The 23005-nt window shown below is 49.1% G+C and overlaps 1 protein-coding gene across 2 annotated transcripts; it reads left to right on the forward strand.

The window, feature by feature from the left end:
* The first annotated feature begins 2 nt into the window (after positions 1-2).
* Positions 3-20018, forward strand: STRIP2 (striatin interacting protein 2). 2 transcript variants are annotated; one of them, XM_085081348.1, is made up of 21 exons: positions 3-184; positions 1651-1720; positions 2661-2735; positions 2819-2953; positions 3203-3323; positions 3871-3939; positions 4021-4127; positions 4244-4371; positions 4638-4835; positions 5982-6205; positions 7483-7548; positions 8277-8340; positions 8871-8942; positions 9054-9128; positions 9705-9802; positions 10280-10406; positions 12177-12277; positions 13686-13752; positions 16949-17053; positions 17740-17944; positions 18582-20018. In XM_085081348.1, exons 1-21 carry the CDS (start codon positions 41-43, stop codon positions 18830-18832), a joined length of 2502 nt encoding a protein of 833 aa, XP_084937474.1. In that variant the 5' UTR covers positions 3-40; the 3' UTR covers positions 18833-20018. The 2 variants fall into 2 exon arrangements, with proteins under 2 accessions (XP_084937474.1, XP_084937479.1); XM_085081353.1 differs by lacking the exon at positions 3203-3323 and having other exon boundaries at positions 117-184.
* Positions 20019-23005: the final 2987 nt, after the last annotated feature.

A 23005-nucleotide genomic window follows, 5' to 3' on the forward strand; every position in this document is an offset into this window, starting at 1 on the left:
GAGTCTCGGTTCCCACGTGCTCGGCGCGGCGCGGCGCGGGATGGAGGCGGCGGGAGGCGGCGGAGCTTCGGCCCCGGGCAGGGCCCGGCCGGGACAGGGACAGGGACAGCCACAGCCACAGACACAGCCACAGACACAGCCCAAGGGCCGGGAGCTCTTCAGGAGCCAGCGGAAGGAGTCCGAGGTAAGGCAGAGAGCGGTGGCGGCACCCTGACGGGACCTCTATGGGTGGGGGGTCCCTGTCCCGGGTTGGTGTTCCTGCGGAACAACCTTATCCGGAGCTGGGGGAGCTGCCGGTCTCGGGGCGCTTCCCACCCCAGGGTGCTGCGGGGTGCCCAGGAAGGGGGAGTCCCCAGGGGGCTCCCCCAGGCACTGGAATGTCCCTGCTCCACTCACAGATCCCGCGGCGGAGTTTTGGGGTCCTGGCTAAACCCGGCACTGGTACCTCCCGACCCCAATCCCAGAGCCCCCAGCAGCGTTTTGGGGACTCACCAGGGTCCTGGGCTCCCCCACATTCTGCAGGGTCCCGCTCAGCCACCCCCCTCACCAGGTGCGGTGCCGCAGTCCCCTCCTGCCCCAGTTAACGCGGGACACGAGGGAACACCGAATCCCCCAGTGCCGGGCTGGGAAAGCAGGACAGGGATCAGGTCACCAGGATCCCAGCGGGATCCGATGTCCCCAAACACCGCAAAGCCACCGCGGCACCCCGTTAGGAAAGGACGGGAAGGCTTCAATTTCCCACCAGGAAGCTGCGGGTTGAGAGCTTCCTGACCCCAAAAAACTACCCCTGGGGGTAGTTTCCGAGTCGTGCCCCCACCTCATGAATTTGGGGTTGGCTTTGCTCCCCTGTTCGGCCTCTCAAAGAGGATTAGGGCTGCACGCGCTCCGCCGAATTCCTCCCCGGCTTTAGCTCGCCGAGCAGCCCCGCCGGCCGGGCTGCAGAAATTGGGTGAGAAACCAGCGTTTCGGAAAGTCGGGCTCAGCCCGGAGCCGCGATCCTCCCGGGTCATCAATATTAATCGCGAAGATGCTCCTCGCTTCCAGCCCGGCTGCCGAGGAGGGATGCCGAGCCTCGGGATGGGAAATTATGTTAATTGAGTTGATTAGCCATTCGTGTGTTCCCTTTCCCGGGGCAGGGCGGCGCGGGGCCGGCCTTTGGGTCGTCTGGCTGCGGCTGCCCGCCCGCCGCCCCGCCGGAATCCTCCGGCGAAGTTTCATGCTCCAGTTCCTCATCCGCAGGGGAGGAGGGGGAGATGCACACGGCGGCCTTCAGAAAGGCAAAGCTCGGCCCCGGGAGCTGTCAGATCCGCGATGCTCAGCTCGGAGCTGCAGCATCCTCCGGGGGACTCTCCCTTTGATCCGGCCCCGGGGTTGGTTTTTAGGGCGTGAAACGCCTCAAATATTCACCGGCGTTTTGCGTGCTGCCTCTGCTTTCCCTGGGATTTGAGAAATGCTATTTTTACGCGCTGCTCCCGCATTTCCAGTGTATTTTAAGTGGCCTCGCACGGACTCCCCGCTCCAGCGCCAGTCGCTGCTCCGGCGGCTGGAGGAGCTTTGGCGCAAAGGCTGCGAGCGCTGGCAGCCATCCCGCATCCCGAAATATCCCCGGGGCTTGCCGGCCCCCTCCTGAGCCCATCCCGCTCTCCGCAGGGCTCCGTGGATTGCCCCAGCCTGGAGTTTGAGTACGGGGATGCCGACGGGCACGGCGCTGAGCTGGCAGGTGAGGCAGTTTTGGGGCTCTGGGCTGCTGTTCGTAGGTGGAAAATTAAAATCCCGGCGGGATGGGGGATGGATATGGAGTGGTGTCATCCCTGCGGCAATGGAGCGAGCGGGGTTTATTATTAGAGAGCCACTCACGCCCTGGGGACGAGCCGAAGGGACGCGTGGGGACACGGGGATTACCCCGCGCTCCCAATTACCGCGGGCACCGTGCCGGCGGTGGGAGGAGGGCGGAGTGTCCGGTGACACGGCCCAGGCTGGAAGTGTCACCCTTTATCACCGCGGGTATGTTATGTCCTTGTCCCCTATCTTCCCGCTGTGCAGCGGCTCCGGCTGCCTCTGCCCCGTAACCTCCCTGTCCGGAGAAAAAGGGATTATTTTTAGCTCGGTGGCTCAGCTGCACGAGCTGGCCTGGCAAAAGCACATTTCCTCTGCAAGGGATCTTTCCTCCTTCCCTGCAGGATCATCTCAGCTCTCCGTGGTGCTGCTCAGCACTGTAGGAATTCTATGGGGACATGTAGGGATTCCATGGGAACAGAATCCTTAGGTGCAACAGTTTCCCTCCAAGTCCAGCTTCTATTAGGACTCAAAATGTCTGAGCTGTTGGGTGGAGGATCAGTGTAGGTCTTGCCTGCATGTTCCTGCATTCCCAATCTGCTTTAAGTGAGATTTAAAATGACCCCCTAAAAAAACCCCAATGGAATTGCAAATGCAGCTCGAGCAGGAGTGTGGGAACAGCCCAGCCAGGACAGGGGAATGAAGATGATGAATTTGGTGGCTTTGAGAGGCCCCAAGATGCCCTCAGAACTGCAGAAGATCTCAGGGATCACTTTAGTTCTGCCCCATATCTCCCTGGGCACACAGGGATGCTCCCCAAGGAATTTGGGACTGAGGAGGAGGGTGAAGCCCCTCCATGTCCCACTGATCCCTGTCTCCATCAGAGCTCTACAGCTACACCGAGGAGCACGAGCTGAGCCACAACAGGAGATGCTTCGAGGAGGATTTTCACACTCAAGGTAGCAGCTCTGGGATACCCTGGGCTCGGGACAAGAGCAGGAGCTCCAGGAAGCACCAGCTGGGGGTTGTGTCCCTTTTGCAGTGCCGGGCAGGAGGTGGCTGGAGCTGGACGTGGCTCAGCAGAAAGCCTACGTGATGCGCCTGCTGGATGGGCTGGAGGTGGTCAACAGGGACAAGAGGCTCCGAGTGGCTCGGGCCATCCTCTACCTGGCACAGGGTAAGGATCACGTCCCTCGTGTCCAGCTGTGGATCTGCTGCCATGGGGGCTTGGGAGAAACCTTCTGGGGTTGGGCTGGGTTGGTGCAGTGAAGGTCCTTCTTGGGATGGTCTCATGGACTCCAGGGGTTCAAAGCAGATCTTCCCTCACCAGTGTTTCTCTCTGGGGTCTCTCCAGGATGGTTCTGTGGACTCCAGGGGTTCAAGGCAGAACTTTCCTCACCAGTGTTTCTCTCTGGGGTCTCTCCAGGTGTCTTTGGGGACTGTGATAACGAAGGTGATGTCCTGCACTGGGCTCGGCACAACAGCTTCCTGCTGTACCAGCTGGGAACCTTCTCTGCCTTCCTGGAGCTCCTCAACATGGAGATTGAGTGAGAGGAACACACTGCTCTCACTCACCTCACCTGCCTTGTCCTCCTTGTCACCTCATTCTTTCTTCTCCCCCCTCCTCTTCTTGGGCTCGATGATTTTGGAGATCTTCTCCAAAATCTTGAATTCTGTGATTCTGTGATCTGCTTTCTCCCCTTCTTCTTCCATTCTACTCACTCTCCTCTTCTTCCTCCCCACTTTCCTCACCCTCTTCTTCCATCCTCCTCCCCTTTCTCTTCTACCTCCTCTTTATCCTCATCCTCTCACTCTTGTCCTCTTAATCTTCTTTCTCCTCATACTCCTCCTCTTGATCTTCTTTCTCATCTTTATCACCCTCCTGCCCTTCATCTTCTTTCTCCTCATCTTTCTCCTCTTCATCTTCTTTCTCTTTGTCTCCTCCTCCATCTCATCTTCATTTTCTTTCTCCTCATCCTCCTCCTTCTCCTCTTCATCTTCTCTCTCCTCATCCTCAGCCAGGCCCCATCCATCCCCTGGTGCGCCGGGGTGGGTCTGAGGGTCCTGGCACTGAGCTCCTGCCCTTCCCTGCAGGAACAGCCAGGCCTGCAGCAGCGCCCTGAGGAAGCCAGCCATCTCCCTGGCCGACAGCACGGAGCTCAGGTAGCCCTCGGTGCTGGCAGAGGGTGTGGGGTGACCTCTGGGGACAGAGTGACCTCACTGCCCACCCCGCTGTCCCGGCAGGGTCCTGCTCAGTGTCATGTACCTGATGGTGGAGAACATCCGTGTGGAGCAGGAGACAGATCCCCCCGAGTGGAGAACCTGCCGGGAGACCTTCAGGATGGAGCTGAGTGAGCCTCAGAGTTCATAGTGCCCTCTCCAGGTCCCTTTGTCACGCTGGAGCAGCAGGGACACCTCAGGGTTGGGGGATCAGCTCTGACCCCACTCCTGGTCCCTTCCCTGCCAGGTTTCCCTGTGCACTCCGAGGAGCCCTTTGCTCTGCTGCTCTTCACCATGGTGACCAAGTTCTGCAGCGGCCACGCTCCACACTTCCCCATGAAGAAGGTGCTGCTCCTGCTCTGGAAGGTGCTCCTGGTGAGTGCAAGCCCTTCCTTTCTCCAGAACCCTTTATTCCGGGATGGTGCTGCTGCAGCCTGGATATTCCCCACCATTCAGCCCAAGCCTAATGGGGTTATTTAGGACAACACCAGAGCTGACACAAGGCAAACGGTTTTTTCAGGGATGAGGGTGGGATTGGGGAGAAATCTGGAGGAGGAACCAGCGCCGTGGTGCCTTCACCCTCAGCTCTCCATTTGCTGGCTGTGTTCTCCATGCCGTGTCCCCTCTCTGTGTGTCCCCAGTTCACGCTGGGTGGCTTCGAGGCGCTGCAGGCCCTGAAGGTGCGGCGGCGGGAGGAGCTGGGGCTGCCCCCTCTGCCCGAGGACAGCATCCAGGTGGTGCGGGGGATGCGCGCAGCCTCGCCGCCCACCTACGCCATCGAGCTCGTGGAGCAGCAGCAGCAGCAGCAGCAGCAGAAGCGAGGCCACCGCAGCCGCAGGGTGAGAGTGAAAGCATCCTCCCAGGCCAGGCTGGTTTTCCAGCCCAGTCCTCCCAGGCCAGGGTGGTTTTCCAGCAGGCAGCAGCACAAAGAGCCAGGAGTGCTCATAGTTGTGGTTCCCTTTCCCCCTCACCCCAAAGTGCTCCTGTGTTGTGCAGTTTTACACTCAGAATGATTTGGGTTGGAAGGGACCTTAAAGAACATTCAGTTCCAAATGACACCTTTCATTGTCCCAGGGTGCTCCAAGCCCTGTCCAGCCTGGCTTGGGACACTGCCAGGGATCCACAGCTGCTCTGGGAATTCCAGCCCAGCCAGGAATTCCTTCCCAAGATCCCATCCATCCCTGCCCTCTGGCAGTGGGAAGCCATTCCCTGTGTCCTGTCCCTCCATGCCTTGTCCCCAGTCCCTCTGCAGCTCTCCTGGAGCTCCTTTAGGCCCTGGCAGGAGCTCTGAGCTCTCCCTGCATCCTTCCCTTCTCCAGGGGAACATTCCCAGCTCTCCCATCCTGCCTCCAGAGGGGTTCCATGGATTCCTCTGAATTTACTCCAGCAGCTCCAGGTGCTGCTGCTGTTGTTCCCCAGGGCTGGGGCAGCTCTGCAGTTGGGACTCACCTAAGGGGGACAGAATTCCCCCTCCCCTGCTGCCCACACTGGGGGATCAGCCCAGGACTTGAGGGGTTTCAGGGCTCTCAGCACACAAGGTCAGAGCACATCCAGTTTTTCATCCACCAATTTCAGCTGCAGCAGCTCAGCCCCGTGTTTGATCCAGAGGAAGCCAGAGGACATCCTGACCTTATGGCAAAGGGCTGATAAGCACCAGGCAGCAAACTGCCCACAACAAATGCTTTTTTTAGCTCCTCTCTTGGAGCTGCTGCGTTAGTCTGAGGATGAAAATGCCTTTTGCTAAGGAGGGGATGTTGGATGGAAACTCCAAAAGTTAAGCTGGAAAATGAGGTCACACCTCCTAGAGCAGTGAGGTTAGAGGTACAGGAGGAGTTATTCCTTGTCTAGGCTGTGGTGAAAACAGCTAGGAGGGAAATCCTTACCTGAGGAGCACCTGGGAGCTTGATCCTTTCGGGATGGAGAGATCTGGGAGGGAAATCAAATCCTTCAAGTGACTCGAATTTTTCCATCCCCTTGTGCTGCAGCCCCTGATGAAGCAAGACAGCTTGGACATCTACAACGAGAGAGATCCCTTCAAGAATGATGAAGGAGGAGTGGATGAAGAGGAGAACGATGAGGTGGACAGTGGGATCGAGGGGGAGCTGGACCTGATGGAGAGGGACACCATCATCCCTGCCATGCCAGCTCAGCGCCTGCCCATCGAGAGGGTGTCCTTCCCCAAGGGGCTCCCCTGGGCCCCCAAAGTCAGGTAAAGCCACCTGCTGTCACTGCCATCCTCCCCAGCCCCACCTGTCCTGGAGTTCATTGCAGTTTTTTGGGAAGTACTGAGAAGTTTTTTGGCCTCTGGCAAGTTGAACTGAAGTGACTCCACTTCTCCTTCTGTCAGAGTTGGTCGTTTCTGGATTGGCCACATTTGGTTTGTAAATCCTGGGGAGGAGCTCAGCTAAACCCAGTCCAAGCCAGTAAGCTGGCAATCCAATTTACTGGCCAATAAGTAAATTCCAGTTTTGGAATTTCCAATAAGTCCAGTTTTGGACATCCCAATTGTACTGGGAAGGAGGCTGTGCTGGAGCTCTGTGGGCACAGGGTCAGCTTTCCCAACTAGATCCCAATGGATCTGGGCAGCACAAAGTCCTTGGCTAATCATCCTGGGAACTGGTTAATGTCACATTGTTTGGTGAGCAGAACCCCTGTGTGGCCAGGTGAAGCCTTCTTGAGTGGTGGAGAAAAACATCTAAGCAGGAAGGAGTTGGTGCCTTTCCTTCCTAAAACCAGTTATCTGCACATGGAATGAGGGAATGCGAGGAAAAGAGGATGAAAACCTCTGCCCCTTTCCCTCTGATCCATGTGAGGTTTTTTGCTGTTTATCCCAAGCCTGCATTGAATCCAGTATCTTTAAAACACAGGAGCAAATAGATTTTTTTGGGGTAGGAGCAGTGACAGGGTTAAGTGTCTGCCCAGAGCATTCCTCACAGGGACACAGCAGGAATTGCTTTCCCACGTGGATCTCCACGTGTGGTGCTCACTTAATGCCCTCAGCTTTGAAATCCAATGGCTGTTGTTTTCCTTGGCTGCTGGCTGGAAATCCAGCTGGATTTCTTTCTGTCCCTGAGAGCCTTGGCTCGTGGATTATGTCCTGCTTGTGGTGCAGAGATCCTGAGCAGTTCCCACAAAAGATGCCCAAGGTGGACAAGACGTCAGCTTGCTCTCGGAGCAGCGTGTGCTCTGACAGACTGTGGAGATGACATTTGTTCTCTCAGAGTGAGCAGATGCTCCTTGGAGATGCGTGAGAGGAGCACAGGAGGTGGAGAAAAAGGTGCTGCTTGTAGAAAACTCCTCTCCCGTGGAGTTCCCATGGAATCGCGCAGCAAATACAAATGGTTTTGGTTCACTTTGCTCCCAGCCAGTGAGGGCAAAGGTGGCTTTTGCCCACTGCTGTTGAGATCTCTAGAAATCAGTCTGAGATCTTGAATGTGGCTGTTTTCCAACCTTCTCCTCGTTTTTGTCTCTCTGCTGCTCCATCAGACAGAAAGACATCGAGCATTTCCTGGAGGCGAGCAGGAACAAATTCATCGGATTCACGCTGGGCCAGTGAGTGTTTTATCCACAAAATCTGCCCTGTGGCTTCCACCAGTGGGGTTTGAGTGGTGGGAGGTGTCCATGAAGCTCAGGTTTTCCCATGCTCAGGATGATGCAGTGCTGGGTTCTCTGGGGCTGCAGCAACGAAAGCACTGCTAGAAAAACCCGTTCCTGGAGACACTGGTCCCCAAGGACCTCTTTCTATTAAAAATCAGACCTAGCCCAGAATAAGTGACCCTTGGCCCAAGCCAGGAACTGGTTTAATGTGAGAGGAGCTGAGACAGTTTGGTATCCACAGCAAATTACCCAGCTGGAGAATAAATCAAGCTGTGGGTGCAGAGTCATCCTGGGACAGTCCCAGTGGGGTACACTCATTTTTAGGTACAATGCTGGGCTCTGACTGGCCCAATTATTGTTTCATCTAATTTCACCCCAGTTCTGATCCAATCTGATTTCACCCCAACTCTTTTATCCCAGTTCTGATCCATCTGATTTCACCCCAACTCTTTTATCCCAGTTCTGATTCAATCTGATTTCAACCCAACTCCTCACCCCCATATCTCTCCTCTCCCATGCAGGCACTATGGGGAGGAGGTGGGAGGGCAGCAGCTCACACCAGCACCTCTCCCAATTCCTGACCCATCTGGGATGCATCCAGCAGACTCCAAGCTCCCTCTTTTCCCTGCTTGAACACAGATCTCCCCCCCAGCCTTGTACTTACCTGCTTCCCTCCTCCCCAGGGACACCGAGACCCTGATAGGACTCCCACGGCCAATCCATGAGAGTGTGAAGACCCTGAAGCAGGTGAGATGGTGGGGATATCCACCACGTGGACCCTCATGGCCAACCTCACTGTTACTGGAGGGAGTGAGAAGTTAGTTGGTTAGTTAGTTAGCTGGTTGTTAGTTAGAAGTTGTTAGTTGTTAGTTGGAAAAGCTTTTGGAGCTTCCCGTAGGAATTGGGGCCAAAAATTAAAAACCTCAACTAGGCTCTCCAGCATTTTTACTTTCCTTTTACCCAAGATATAGCATTCCTGCTTCCTGGTGAGGGTTTGGCACATGTTTTGAAGGTTTTGAGAGTTGGGTTTGGAGGTGATTGTCCCTCTCTGGTGACTCACAGAGAGCTCCTAGAAGGAGTAGGTGGAAGCAATGGAAGGCAGGAGGTGTGAGGGACGTCAGGGACAGAGGGATGTCCCAGAAGGATGAGTTCTCCTGGTATCTGCTGTGACCTGCACCCCTCACTCAAATATTGCTGCAGTCAGTGACTGTGACCATCAGTGGCTCTGTTTCCTCCCTCAGCTGTGACATTGCTCTGCTCTGTCTGTGTTTTGGCAGCACAAGTATGTTTCCATCTCAGACGTCCAGATCAAGAACGAGGAGGAGCTGGAGAAGTGCCCCATGTCTCTGGTAAGAGGGAAGTGGCTGTGCCCCATCAGACAGAGAGGTTTCCAAGGTGTCAGGTAAATCCATGCATTCTTTACTTTGTTTTCCCTTATTTCTAATGTTTCTCTGCTCTAGGGGGAAGAGGAGGTCCAAGAAACCCCTTGTGAGGTGTTGTATCGAGCAATGCTGTACAACCTCCCCCAGTACATGGTAAAATCATTTCTCCTAAAAGGGAGGAAGAGCTTTTGAGTAGGGAATGGTGCCAGTCTGGGAGCTGCAGAGCTCAGGATGGCTGAGGTGTGCTCAGGACTCGAATGGTGAGAAGCCAGAGTAGAGTTAGGGGGAAGGTACAGTCCAAGAGGAGGGATTTGAGGAGCAAGGGATACCCAGGAATGTGGCCAAATGGTTGGAGACAGGTTATGGGATGGAAAGGAGGATGTGTGCAGAGGATTGGGAGCAAGGAGCAAAGTCATTCCCATTGGTGGCAGCTCAAAACTCACATGGACTCTGTAGGCAGAGAGAAACAGAGATTTAAACTCCAGGTGTTCCTTGTGTTATTTTATCCACACTAGCAGAGCTCAGGCACATGTGATGCCTGAAGGATCAAACAGAGCTGCTGAGCTCCCCACACCTGTCCTGTCTGTCCAGGGGCAAAAGGAGAGGTTGAGTGTGGTCTGGTGAAACCCTGCAGAGTTGGCTTGGAGTTGTCCAGTTTCAGCAAACAAAGGAGAAGGAAGGAATTTCCTTTTCTGGGATCATTTCCCCCACACCTGCCCTCTCCTGCAGATCGCTTTGCTGAAGATCCTCCTAGCTGCTGCTCCCACCTCCAAGGCCAAGACCGACTCCATCAACATCCTGGCGGATGTGTTGCCCGAAGAGATGCCGTAAGTCCCTCACCAGGTGGCCAAGCCTTGGGCCAAGCAGGAGAGCTGACAGGTTTGGGGGGCTCCAGATTTGGGGTATCTGTTTGGATAAATGACTGTTGCCACCAGGGCAGAGCTGTCAAAGCCAAGGAAGTCACTTTTTCAGGATTGCGATGATTTGAGTACAGTCAGCAGCCACTCCGAGCTAAGTGACACCAATGATAAAATCCTGCTAATTGTCCCAAATAATAAAGATATGTCAGCACATAGGAGGTGTCCTTCCTACTGCTCCATCAGGATTCCTGGTGGAGTGCAATCTGCATTTTTTTCTCCTTTTTTAACACATTTTGGCATCACCAGGATGGAAATGGGAGTGGCAGGGGGAAGCAAAAGTCCTTGATTTCGTGAAGCTCATCCAGATGATCATGAGCTCCACAGTCCCCTAGGCCTCCCTAAGGGACTGTTAGCCCCACGAGGCTGTTTTTCCCTCCATGCCAGAGTCACTGTCCTGCAGAGCATGAAGCTGGGGATCGACGTGAACAGACACAAGGAGATCATCGTGAAGAGCATCTCAGCCCTGCTGCTGCTGCTCCTCAAGCACTTCAAACTGAACCACATCTACCAGGTGAGCCTAGAGGAGGGGAGGATTGGGAAGAATCCCATTGCCAAGGGGTTTGAAGGTGCTGTGTCCTGATAAACCCTGTTCTAAAATACTTCCAGGAAGGGTTTCCATGAGGAGATCTGGATTATCTTTCCATAGCTCCAGGATTTGGACAGTGTCACTCAGGTTGGGATAACCCTGCTGTGCTTGGACAACATCATTTCTAATCACATGGAAGGAGCTTTCAGACTTGTGGAAATAAATTCAGGAGACAGCAGGAGCCTCCCTGGCAGAAGGGGCAAGAGGAAGGGGGTTAGGCAAGACTCTCCTGTGCTCTCTGTCACCTCCAAGGAGCCAAAATAGAGCTGGGAAGGACCTCACGAGGTCACCTCATCTGGTTTTGGCAGGATGAGGTTCTTGGGGCTCCAGTTTCAACAGAGGCAGGAGATCTGGGTCATAGAAGCAATCTAATTTTTGTTCCCAATGTGATTTTTGTTCCATCTGCACGGCACTAATCAAACTTCACCCACTCCAGGGCTTTCCTTGGTTAAAAAAAAGGACTAATATGAGCTGTGGCCCAGTTCTCTACCCATTCTGCAAGTCAAACAATTAGCAGTTTCTAATTTTTTCTGCTAAAGCTTTCAACGCACTACAAATCCCTCTGTGCTACCAAATCCACTGATATTTAACTGAGGATAAATATAAATCCACGTGTTGGATTGGATAAAATGAAACCAACTCCCACATTTTTACAATCCTACATTTGTTCTGGGTTCCCCACCACGTCCCTTTGCTAGTTTTTCTCACTTCAAAGTGGCTCCTCTCCTTTCTTCCCCCAAGAAGGGGCGTTGGCACTAAGCCTGGAGAAAGCTCTGGGGTTTCACCGCCCTGATTCTGCTTTTTCCTGTCTGATTTGGGTGATTTTTTTATTTTGGGTGACAAAGATGGTCTCGGGGAGCACCACGAAAACTCCATCAGGTCAGAAATGAGGGAATCACTGAGTCACAGGCTGGTTTGGGATGGAAGGGTCGATTGCTCAGCGGCACATCCCGGCGGTGCTGTGTCATCCGTGGTGTTGTGCCATCCATGGTGTGCCAATGTCACCAGCTGGCACCAGGCTGAGATGAGGACAAGCTGTTCCTTCCCTCTCAGACTGGAGGTGTTGATGTATATTTATCCTAGGTTAGGAAGGGCAGGATGGGGTAGGAGAGGGTTTTGCTGCTGTTTTTATCTTTAGAGGGCAGGAGGGGTTTGGTGTGTTATTGGATGACAGAATGGTTTGGGTTGGAAAGGACCCTGAAGACCATGTAATGCTTTGAGGGAGAGAGAAATTAAAAGCAAGTAGGAAAATAAGGATATTATTTCAGTCAAAAATAAGGATATTATTTCAGTCAAAATTTCAAGGGGAGGTGGGATTAGTGTGTGAGAGCAATAGGAATTATTGCATTTTCTCATCTACCATCTACAACTTCTTCTTCCCTCTTCCCCATCCACTGTTTTGCCACAGATTGAATTTTGAAAAGCCACACTGTGGCCATAAGGTGCAGTTATTCCTGAAGTACTGCCATAAAGTTGTGTGTCCTCTCCATGGCAAATGGAATTTTCCATCTGCTGTGCACAACACAGACCTCACCCAGCAAAGGAGGGAGAAATAATTTCCTTCTGCAGGGAGAAAATGGTCTGTGAGGTGTCTGGAGCAACCCATGAGGAGGGTTTTTCTTTAGGCTGGAGAAGGTTTCTCAAAGCTCCTAGTTGTCCCAACCAATGCTGACCCATTTCTCTTCTCTCCCCCAGTTTGAGTACGTTTCCCAGCACTTGGTGTTTGCCAACTGCATCCCACTGATCCTCAAGTTCTTCAACCAGAACATCATGTCGTACATCACTGCCAAAAACAGGTAAAGCCACCTGTGGGGGCAGAGAGGTGATGGGGCAGGGAGGAACCCTGGTGTCCTGGGTGGGATCAGTGACCCCCAGTCCCTCACATGGCTTTGGGGTGTTCTCTCCACTACAGGAATGTGCTGGAGGGAGAAAATCCCTCTGGCATGATGAGGATGACTGAATGGTGGGTTTCCACCATTTCTACTGAAATGCTACTAAAATGAAACAGGCTTCATCTTTAAAATAAAATAGTTTTCATCTTTACATGGACTCCTGGAGAGCAATCTAGTGACCCTGAGCACTTGAGAGCCACAGCTTCAACAAGGCCAGGTGGATAGGATTGTCCAGGTCTTTCCCACATTTTTACAGCTATAACTCAGCTTTCCTGACTTATTTAGGTTTTCCATAGTTTTCCTTGCCTTTACTGCTGATTTGAGAATGGCACCAGTCCTGTTTTGAGTAGGCTGGGCCACCAAGGATCAAGAACTGAGAGAGCACAAGGTTTTCACAGCTCACCAGGGCAGGATTCCCCTGTTTGGAGAGGAGCTCCACAGGGATGTTGGAATGCTAAAAGGATCCCTTTTTTTTTTTCCTTTTTGATGCTCTTTTTGTTGCTCCTCAGCTGTGTGTGTAGGCTGGTCTGTCTCCTGCACGGTATGGCTGTGTCTGTGTGAGGAGGCACACATGGAAAAATAGGAAGTAATATGTTGGTTTTCTTGCTATAAATATTTCCATTTGCTGTCCTGTGCTTTAAGTGAGGAGGAAATGTATCCCAGGAGCACTCAGCTCCCTCCTCTGCTCTGGGATGGAGGTGTCACAGGCAGGATATGCACCTGTGGGTGAGGTGGGATGTGCAGCTGGATGCTCTATCCAAGGAGTTATAAATTCCTATTTTGAGTATTTTTAATTGACTACTTTTACAAAGTCCATAGGCCTGGAGGCCTTCAAAAGACCTGATACTCTGAATTTTCACTCACTATGAATTTCCTTGCTGGCCATCAGATGCCTCCACTTTAACCTCAGATCTATTTTGTTTACTTCCCCCCCCTTTTTAAATATGCATATGAATAACTCATCTCTCCTGTCTTAATGGATCCAAACCCTTCGAGTCCTTACTGATGCACTCAGGGTTGAGCTTTGGAGCCGAGAGGCATCGATGAGCTCCATTAAATGAGGCAGGGCTGAGGCTGGGATCCCATTTGGATGCTGTCTGTGCTGTCAGAAATGCCAGAGGGAGACCCGCTGGCGCTGCTGCTTCACGTGCTGGAGATGGCATTGCTCCCCACAAATTACTTGTTGCAATTCCCAGGCACAGGGAAGGAAAAAAAATTGCAGATTTCTGGGCGTAATCACATAGATCATCTTAGAAAATTGCTCTGGGGTTAATGGGTTCCTAAGGAGTCTCTTCTTTCCTGTTTTCTGCAGCATCTCTGTCCTGGATTATCCACATTGCACAGTCTGTGATCTGCCTGAGCTCACAGCAGAAAGCCTGGTAAGCAGCACACCGAGGCTCCTTGTGGCCAGTATGGCTCTAAGGGACAGGCTGAGGAAGGATTGGGGTTTTCTTTTCTCTGTCTTCTCTTTCTGTGCCCCAAACCATTCCAAAATTAGACCTTTTTTCCCCTCCAGACTTGCAAGTTCCTCCCATCACTGTTCTGAGTCACTTTCAGCTGTGGGGAAGAGGCACTGCTGGCATTGAGCATCCCAAAAAAATCGTTGGGTTTAGGGTTTCTCCTTTCAGAGAATAGAGTCACTGTCAACTGTGGGGAAGAGGCACTGCTGGCATTGGGCATCCCATAAAAATAGTTGGGTTTAGGGTTTTTCCTGTCAGAAAACAGAATCACAGAATCCCAGGATCACTGAGGTTGGAAAAGACCTCCAGGATCATCAAGTCCAGCCTTTGATCAAACACTGCTTTGTCCCCAGCCCAGAGTGCCACATCCAGGAATTCCTTGGACACCTCCAGGGGTGGGAACTCCAAACCTCCCTGGGCAGTTCCAAGGCCTGACCACCCTTTCCAGGAGGAAATTCCTGCTGATATCCACCCTGAGCCTCCCCTGGCACAGCCTGAGGCTGTTCCCTCTTGTTCTATCAAGACAAAACTCTCCTGCTTTGAAAGAGGATTTGCCCAGAGGCTGCTGCCTCCCAGGTCTGAACTGCTCTGAGCACTCCTGTTTTATGAGATACCAGAGATTAAGGAATGAACCAAAATCCCTACAGAGAGGAGCCTTAAGTATTCCAGAGTCCAGCCAGCAGGATGGGCTGGGTAAATACACAGACTGCAGATGAGATATTAATGCTGGCACGTTCAGAACTGCAATAATTAAGTGCAGAGTAAGTTGGACTTGGACAGGGAAAAGCTTTGGGATTAGTAAGGCATAATGGACAGGGAATGGAAACCCTAAATCATTAAGAAGGAGCCTGAGCAAGCCTGCTCTGGGCAGGGAGGATCTCATGGTGCCTGCCTGCTGCAATCTTAGCCCTGTGTCGTTTTCCTTAGGTGTGGAAGGTGAAAATCATCGAAGAGAAAGGTTTTCTTTCCCCAGGTCCGTGGGCTGCCGAAGGCTGGGTGTCCCCGGCCAGCCCTGCCTGCTCCATCTATCCTGGACCGATGGGGACATCTAGTGACACATCACTGAGGGCTCCGTGGCTCCTGCTAATGCTCACAATAAGCTTTCAGGCTGTAGGAGAAAACTGGACTTTTTTAGAGAAAATATTCCCAGTAGGCTCAGGTCCCCAGTTTGAGAGCTGTCACATTCACTGACAGCACCTTTGGCTCTCCTCCAGCAGACACGGATATTATCCTCACAGGAGAGGAATTTAATTGAAAAATACAGAAAGCAACTTGAATTTTACCACAAGGGTTCAATTTTGGCAGGATACCTGTGGAATTAAGGATTTAACAGGAATTAGACACACTCTGGTACTTGAGGTGTCTGTTTGTGCATAAATACCCATAAAAAGAGGTATTTATATTTCTTCAGCCAGCATTTCATGGGTTGTTTTAGCTTTTTTTTGCCACTCTGATGAGTGATTTTAACAGCCCAGAGTAACACATTTCTTGGAGGATGTAACAGATGATTCTGCTCTCAGTGGGTTGAGCACAGTGATGTGTGTTTGGGTTATTCCAAGGAGATCAGGATGAGTGCAGTACTGCTCTCTCCCAAAGAGGGACTTGTGGGGTCACTGCTGTCCCCACCTGGTGTAAATCAGGAGTGGGGTGGGGGATTCAGCCATCCTGCTGTGGGAAAGGCTCTTCAAATCCTCCCCAATCCCCATCTCCCCTCTCCTGTCACTGCAGAGGGGTCTGCAGAGGGTTTAATCCACCCCTCAAAGTCTGTCTAACCTGTTCTCCATAAATCTGATGGAAAGACCCTCCCCTGCCTGAAGCTGTAGAGACACCATCAGATTGGTGACAAATAAATCCATCAGCCTAAAAAATGGTTATTAATTCCACTGGGATCTTTTGGGAAAATTATTTGGTTAATAATTTGGTTATTTGCAGGTTAGGTCTGGGCATGATGTGACACTGCAGGGGCACTGCAGTTTGGGACCCCAAAGCACCAGGCAGCATCCACAAACACTTTAGTGACATTCTGGTGACATTCTGATGACATCCATGCTCTGGATGCCTCTCAGGCCCTGGCAGGAGCTGCCCAGGGAGGTTTGGAGTTCCCATCCCTGGAGGTGTCCAGGGAATTCCTGGATGTGGCACTCAGGGCTCTGGGCTGGGGACAAGGTGAGGATCAGCTTGGACTTGATGGTCTTGAAGGTCTTTTCCAACCTCAGTGATTCCTTGATTCTGTTTGGCACTCGCTTTTAAAAGCAAAGGGAGTGTGCTGGTGAGAATTTTGTGGGTAAATCTGCTTTCAAAGCTGATAAAAAAGCCCCTCTGATAGAAGGGACTCCCCCAAACTTCTCCTGGGGATATCCAGAGCCTGGATTGTGCACGTGGGTCCATTTTTTGCCCCAAGTTTTGAAGGCTGTGGCTGTTTGTGAATGGTTTATAAGTTCAGCAGCTCTTGTTTGGCACTAATCCCCAAACAGTTTTTTTGTGGGACATTTCTCCTGTGCTTGGAGTTGTTCAAACATGGAGCAAGTCACTGTGGAGGTGGAATTGCTGCTCAGATGTGCCACAAGCAATATTTACACAAGCTGGCGCTGGGGGTTTTTACAGTTACCTAACATTTAAAACAAGGTCTCAGCAGCACTGAAGCTGGAGGGAATTTTTGTTACAGAAAATACAAATCTTGATGCAAATGTTGCTGTTTGATGTTGATGTGTGATTTCCTTGTCCTGGTCTGTTAAATGTGCTCTAAGCATGAATTAATTTTTATATTTGACAAACCTTGTTCTCTGAGCAGTGGTGATCACCAGGCTGCAATTCACTCTCTGGCTGTAAAACAAGGAATACAAATCTACCACAAAATATATTTCCCATGACGATTTCTCACATTATTAGCTCTTACTCTAAACCTAAATGCAAATTGAAATCTGAGTGTTTCAGAATGGCTTTCCCCAGAATCCCGTGATGATAACCAAAGCGAGGAGGCAGCTCTGCTGCTCACCCTCCCTCAGAAACAAGACTTGTGCAGACAATAAAAATAAAGATTTCTGCCCAAGGACATCTTTGTGGGATGCTGTTGAATGCTGTGGTCAGGGTTACACTTCTCCTTCTCCACCTGCAGGAAGCTGGAGACAACAACCAGTTCTGCTGGAGGAATTTGTTCTCCTGCATTAACTTGCTGAGGATCCTCAACAAGCTGACCAAGTGGAAACACTCGAGGACAATGGTAAGGGATGTCCCCTCCTCCTGGCACCACCACGGGCTGCCAGCACTGCACCTGGAGATGTCCCTTGCTCTGCACAACAGCTTCAGCCCAGCCTCGTGCTGAGGCTTTCCTGTGGCTGTGTCAGAGCTTCTGCTCTTCATCATCTTCCTTTTTCTGTCATGGACTGAGCCTAAAATGCAGAAATGCTTTTCCCCCTGCAAATACCACAATTTCTATCACCCTCAAGCCCCATGCAGCAGGTGTTGGTTTTGTTGAACACTCATAGTGTACCTCCTTGGGTTATTCAAAGGAGATCAGGATGAGTGCAGCACTGCTGTCCCCCCAGGAGGGACTTGTGGGGTCACTGCTGTCCCCACCTGGTGTAAATCAGGAGTGGGTGGGGCAGTGGGGTGGAGGATTCACCCATCCTCTTGTGGGAAAGGCTTTTCAAATCCTCCCCAGTCCCCATCTCCCCTCTCCTGTCACTGCAGAGGGGTCTGCAAAGGACTCAATCCACCCCTTAAAAGGTGTATTAAAGTCTGTTCAGCCTGTTCTCCATAAACCTGATGGGAAGACCCTCCCCTACCTGAAGCTCCTGGGGGATTTTGGTGTGCCATGGCCCAGGCTTTGGTGCCCAGAGCAGCACAGACAATGTTTGTGTGGCTTCCCTACACCCTCTGCATGAATTGCTGCTGCTTTCCCGGCAGATGCTGGTCGTGTTCAAATCAGCCCCGATCCTGAAGAGAGCCCTGAAGGTGAAGCAGGCCATGATGCAGCTCTACGTGCTCAAGCTGCTGAAGATCCAGACCAAGTACCTGGGGCGCCAGTGGAGGAAGAGCAACATGAAGACCATGTCTGCCATCTACCAGAAGGTGCGGCACCGCATGAACGACGACTGGGCTTACGGCAACGGTGAGTCCTGCTGGCATCTCCCCTCTGCCATCACAACCAGCTGGGCTGAGTTTATTTGGAGGGCTTTAGCTAGGTCTAAATATATTGGTTTGTTTAGAGGTCTTTGTCCTGAGACTTCTGAAATTGTTGTCACCGTTGGGGATTTTTTCAGAAGTTTTAAGGCACCGTTCTGCGCTATCAGATTTAGAGGTCATGGAGGCCAACTTTGAAAATATTGGGATTTTTTTCATGTGATACCACATGCTTAAAATACAGTGGCTAGTGCAGCTTTTCAATATTCTTCATAAGTATATTTGTCCAAATTTTAAAATTTTTTGGGTTAGGAGCTCGTGAAAACACCACCAGGTTTTAAATATTTTAAATCTCAATCTCTACTTCAGTCACCAATGGAGATTTTCAGTAAAGGTGGTGGGGTCTTTGTGAAAAAAGTAGGGGCTAAAGAGTCCTTAAAGCAGGAATAACTGCATTTCAGTAGAGCATCTTAAATTAAAATGAATTCATACATAATGGGATTTGGTTAGGAATAATAATAATTAGGAGTGACTCTGGGTAGTTCATTCTGGTTAATTCTTTTGCTCCAACCTCTCCAGAGTTATGTTTTCCATAGTATCATGATGTTGTTTTCCCTTTGCTGCAGATATCGACGCGAGGCCGTGGGATTTCCAGGCTGAGGAATGCACCCTGAGGGCAAACATCGAGGCTTTCAACAGCCGCAGGTACGACAAGCCGCAGGACTCGGAGTTCGCCCCGGTGGACAACTGCCTGCAGAGCGTGCTGGGGCAGCGCCTGGAGCTCCCCGAGGACTTCCACTACTCCTACGAGCTCTGGCTGGAGCGGGAGGTGTTCTCGCAGCCCATTCGTTGGGAGGAGCTGCTGCACTGCCAGTGATGGCCACACCTCCACCTGCCCCGCTGCTGGGGAGAGCAGGTTGGGTTTGGAGCTGGGGGGTTTTAAGCACAGCTGGGGAAAAAAAATTAAATCTTTCCAAAGAGAGCGAGTCTCTCTGTGCCTACCAGACACCTCTTTTTGGAGGTCATCCCTTTCCTGTGACTTCTTGGAGGCCATGAAGTATCAGCAGAGGCCATGGAGCAGATTTCAGAGCTCAGAGGTCTGTCTCTCAGCTTGGCTCACAGGTGTGAATTCTCTGGAATTCCCAGCTGGAATTCCATCCCTCCCCAGTGCTGAATTGGTTGGATATGTTCAGCTCTGGCACAGATGTGCTTCAAACACCACCCTGCCATGCCCAGCTGCCCACCAGGAGTACACATGGGCTGGAGACATCATTCCCTGCTGTCCCTGGGTTGGCACTGCTGCTGCTGTCACCTCAGGGCTCACAGAGCCTCGGTGGCACCAGTGACAGGTTTTCCATGTTCCCCTGGACACCAATCCCTTACCTTCTCACCTCTGCTTTCCTCCAGCTTTGCTCACCACCTTTAGTGGAGTAAATCCATCCCTGTGCTGTGCAGTGTTTAGAGATGTGGAGGTTTTCTCCACCACTTCTCCATTTCTCCACCATTTCTCCATTTCTCTCCCCCTGAGTGTCATCAGGATACCAGATCCTCCTTAGCCCTTCCAGCCCTGAGGAGACAGCAAACACCACGTTAAATAACCTAATTTTTACCCAGATTTTTGGCTGTCTAGGGGAATGTTTGTGCCAGGTCTTGGAGTGGGGAGGGAAGGTGCTTTGGTTGACAATTCATGAGGGAAAGAGTGAATTCTGTGGTGCAGAACTTTCAGAATGAACAGGATATTGAGCTGTAAACTTTCTATAAATTTATTAACTTAAATTAATATTTAAATTTAACAATAAACACTACACTTGGGTAAAGCTGCATTGCATGAGGATGGCATTTGTCAAAGCATTGTGTGTTAATATATTGATATTTAGGGGGAGCCCTAAATATCCACAAGTGTTTGTTATGGCAGGATTTGTGCTTATTGCTTAAAGAATTCATCCACCTGGGAATTTCCTTCATGGGGTTTGTCCAAGGCCTTGTTCATGGAAATGGCATTAAACCCTTCAAACCCTTTTTAAAATACGCTTTTGTTCAAAATAAACCATCTCTTTATTTAAGCTTTTTCTTCCCGTGTCTTAATTTAAATGCTGCTTTTTCAATTATTTTTTAAGGACAAAAACACACCTGCCTATCTCCATTCTCTCTCAGCCTGACCCATTTTGGATGTTCCATTCCTATGAATCCATAGAAATTTTAAAAAATAAAAAATACTTTAAAAAAACTTTTAAAAAATCAGAATTATGGGCTGTCTGTACTTGTTAAAAAGGAAAAAGTTATTTAAAAATAAATAAGGGCTTTCCAAGCAGTAAGGCACGAAATCCAAACTTTTAGAGATTCCAGACCTGGGACAGCTCCACAGCTCCTCATTTAATTCCCTTTCTAAAATACATTCCCTACAGCCTCCTGGGAGCAATTAAACTACAGATTAAATAAACACAAATGAAATAATAAACCCCAGCTAAAGACAACAGATGACAAAGGGTCTGTTAAATATTTTAGTAGTAGAAACACAGTGTAAATAAAATTATTTTCAGCACATGCTGGTGTCCAGAGCCCAGGAGTAGCTGGAAACTCAAGGATTTTCTCTCTGATCATATTTTCCTACCAAATTCCCACCTTTTGGGTTTAATAAACTAAGGTCCTGAAGGTGTTGAACCTTCAAGGCAAAAATTGAATTAATTACTAAAAAATCTGAAACTTGGCTCAAATATTTTTCCCCCAAAGTGTCTTTTTTCCCCCACAATGTATTGGGAAAAAAAATAACCAGAACATACCCAATGTCCATTCTTCTACATTTTATATTTAAATTGTGCTTTGTATAAGGTTTCTATGGCTTTTCATTGCTTCTTATTTTCACTGAAAGAGATTAAATACACAAAATCTTACCTGGATGTCTGTGTGGTGGAATATGGTATGAACTTACTTTAAAATATAATTTATTCACACCACCACCAGATTTTGTGCTTCCTAGGGAGAGATCTCCCCAGAAAACCTGAACCTCTGCATAAAAGAGTGACTTAGGGAAAGGCTACACCTTTTAACTGAAATATTGATGTCCCATCAGGGCAAGCAAGCAGCAGTTTCAAACTTCTTTGCTTCACAATGAGGATCTTGTCCTCCTTAAAAAATTCTCAAAGGAGCTGGGAGACAGCAACTAAGGAAATAATCATTTTATATGTTTAGCAAGGCAGTTTCAGAACAAAATTTTGGGTGGTTCCTGCACAGCTGGAGGAACATCTGTTATCTCACCCCAACAGGACTGTTGGTTCCAGGAACCCTCCAGTGTCTCCAGTTCCTGTTGTCATGGGTGCATAAAGAACTTTTTTTTTTGCCCTACAGGTGGTTGCTGAAAGTTTTGCTGGGGAGAAGTCAATTTCTTCAGAACCTCAGCACAAATTCTTGTTTTCTTGTCGCTTCCTCCTGGTTTTGAGGGATATTAATCGCATAAAATTGAGTTATTAATTTCTCAGTGTTCTCTAAGCAACTTTTGTGCTTTTGTAGTGTGAATTTAATGCAAATTTCAGTGAAGGATAAAAGGCTACAAAGATACAAAGCTCCTTCCAGAGATGTGAAAGGAGAGAGTGATTCTATGGACACCACAGCTGAAGCACAAAAAAAAAAAAAAGAAGGATTTAGCCTTTATCCATTCAGTTTGGAAGTGTTAAATATAGATATATACCTCCTTTTTCTTCTGTGAATATTTCCATAAAAATAACAACACAGTCCTGGCTGGCTCTGTATTTATCCCCTTGTGCCTACAGCAGTGACGGGATGAGGTCAGGCTTGTTACAGTCTGGAGTTTGAGAAACTTCCCTTAATTATTTATCAAAGCCTGGCATGTGTAAACAGCAGCTTGTTCTGCAGCCAGGTCCAAACACATCACAAAACACAACACTTGACTGCACAGGCTGGTTTTTGTCTCCTTGATTGGGTGTTTCAGTGCTCCTCACTGCTGTGCTTCCCTTTGTGCCTCAGTGATTATAATGCAGTCTGCTAACAGTTGTTTTTGCTAGAAGGAGATAATAAACTCCTAATAATAAATTACACTGATATAATAGTTACACTAATTATATATATATATTCATATATTCTAAAATATAAATATAATATATATTTATATATATATAATTTATATATTATATCTATTTATATATAATTATATATAAAATATAAACAAATACATAAAAATATAAATATATTATATATAAATAATTTATATAAAATATAAATAAAAATATAAATGTAAATATATATACTATATACATACTATATACTATATACTATATAATATATATATATACTATATACTATATACTATATACTATATAATATATATTATAATAATATTTATATATAATTTATACATTGTTATATATGTAATGTAATAGTTACACTAATAATTACATTAATATAAAATACACTAATGTAATACACTAACAATAAATTAGTGTAATTATGATTGTTTCTTTTATGCCATGTTGTTCGCTAATACAAGTGACACAAAATTCCCCTGAACACAGTAAAAAATCAATTTTTTTCCTTTTTTTCTTTCATTATCCAAGGCTCGTTCAGAGAATTTTACCCCAAAATCGCAGACCTTCTTCCTGAGCTACACTACCAAGTCTCTCCCTGTTTGGGAAGAAGAAAATAAGTTTGTTGAGGAATTATTTATGGTGAAGATGGGGAAGCACAGGTTGCCATCCCTGGCAGTGCCCAAGGCCAGGCTGGACAAGGCTTGGAGCACCATGGCACAGTGTGGCATATTTAAGGATATTTACAACCTAAATTTTGGGTTTCTATGATTTAAAACGTGACTAAATGTATCCTATGGGTTCATGCACCAGAGACCACATTTAGAGAGGTTAATGTTCAAGGCAAAAATAAACCCATGATCTTCCCAGACTCACTGATGTGCTTGTTGGAGTTTGGCAATACTACAATTACGAAGTATTTTTTCTTTCTATGAGGGAATTCAGCTCCTACTGACATTTTTCACTTGTGCCTTTATATATATATATATATATATTTTTTTTTTTAATTAGCT

Source organism: Lichenostomus cassidix, chromosome 1Aa, assembly GCF_008360975.1.
Source record: "Lichenostomus cassidix isolate B80296 chromosome 1Aa, HeHo_3.0, whole genome shotgun sequence".
Taxonomy (NCBI): domain Eukaryota; kingdom Metazoa; phylum Chordata; class Aves; order Passeriformes; family Meliphagidae; genus Lichenostomus; species Lichenostomus cassidix.

Coding starts and splice junctions, on each gene's coding strand:
- STRIP2 (XM_085081348.1), top strand. CDS start 41: ATGGAGGCGGCGGGAGGCGGCGGAGCTTCGGCCCCGGGCAGGGCCCGG. Junction 8,341..8,870: donor GTGTGAAGACCCTGAAGCAG/GTGAGATGGTGG, acceptor GTGTTTTGGCAG/CACAAGTATGTTTCCATCTC. Junction 9,129..9,704: donor ACAACCTCCCCCAGTACATG/GTAAAATCATTT, acceptor CCTCTCCTGCAG/ATCGCTTTGCTGAAGATCCT.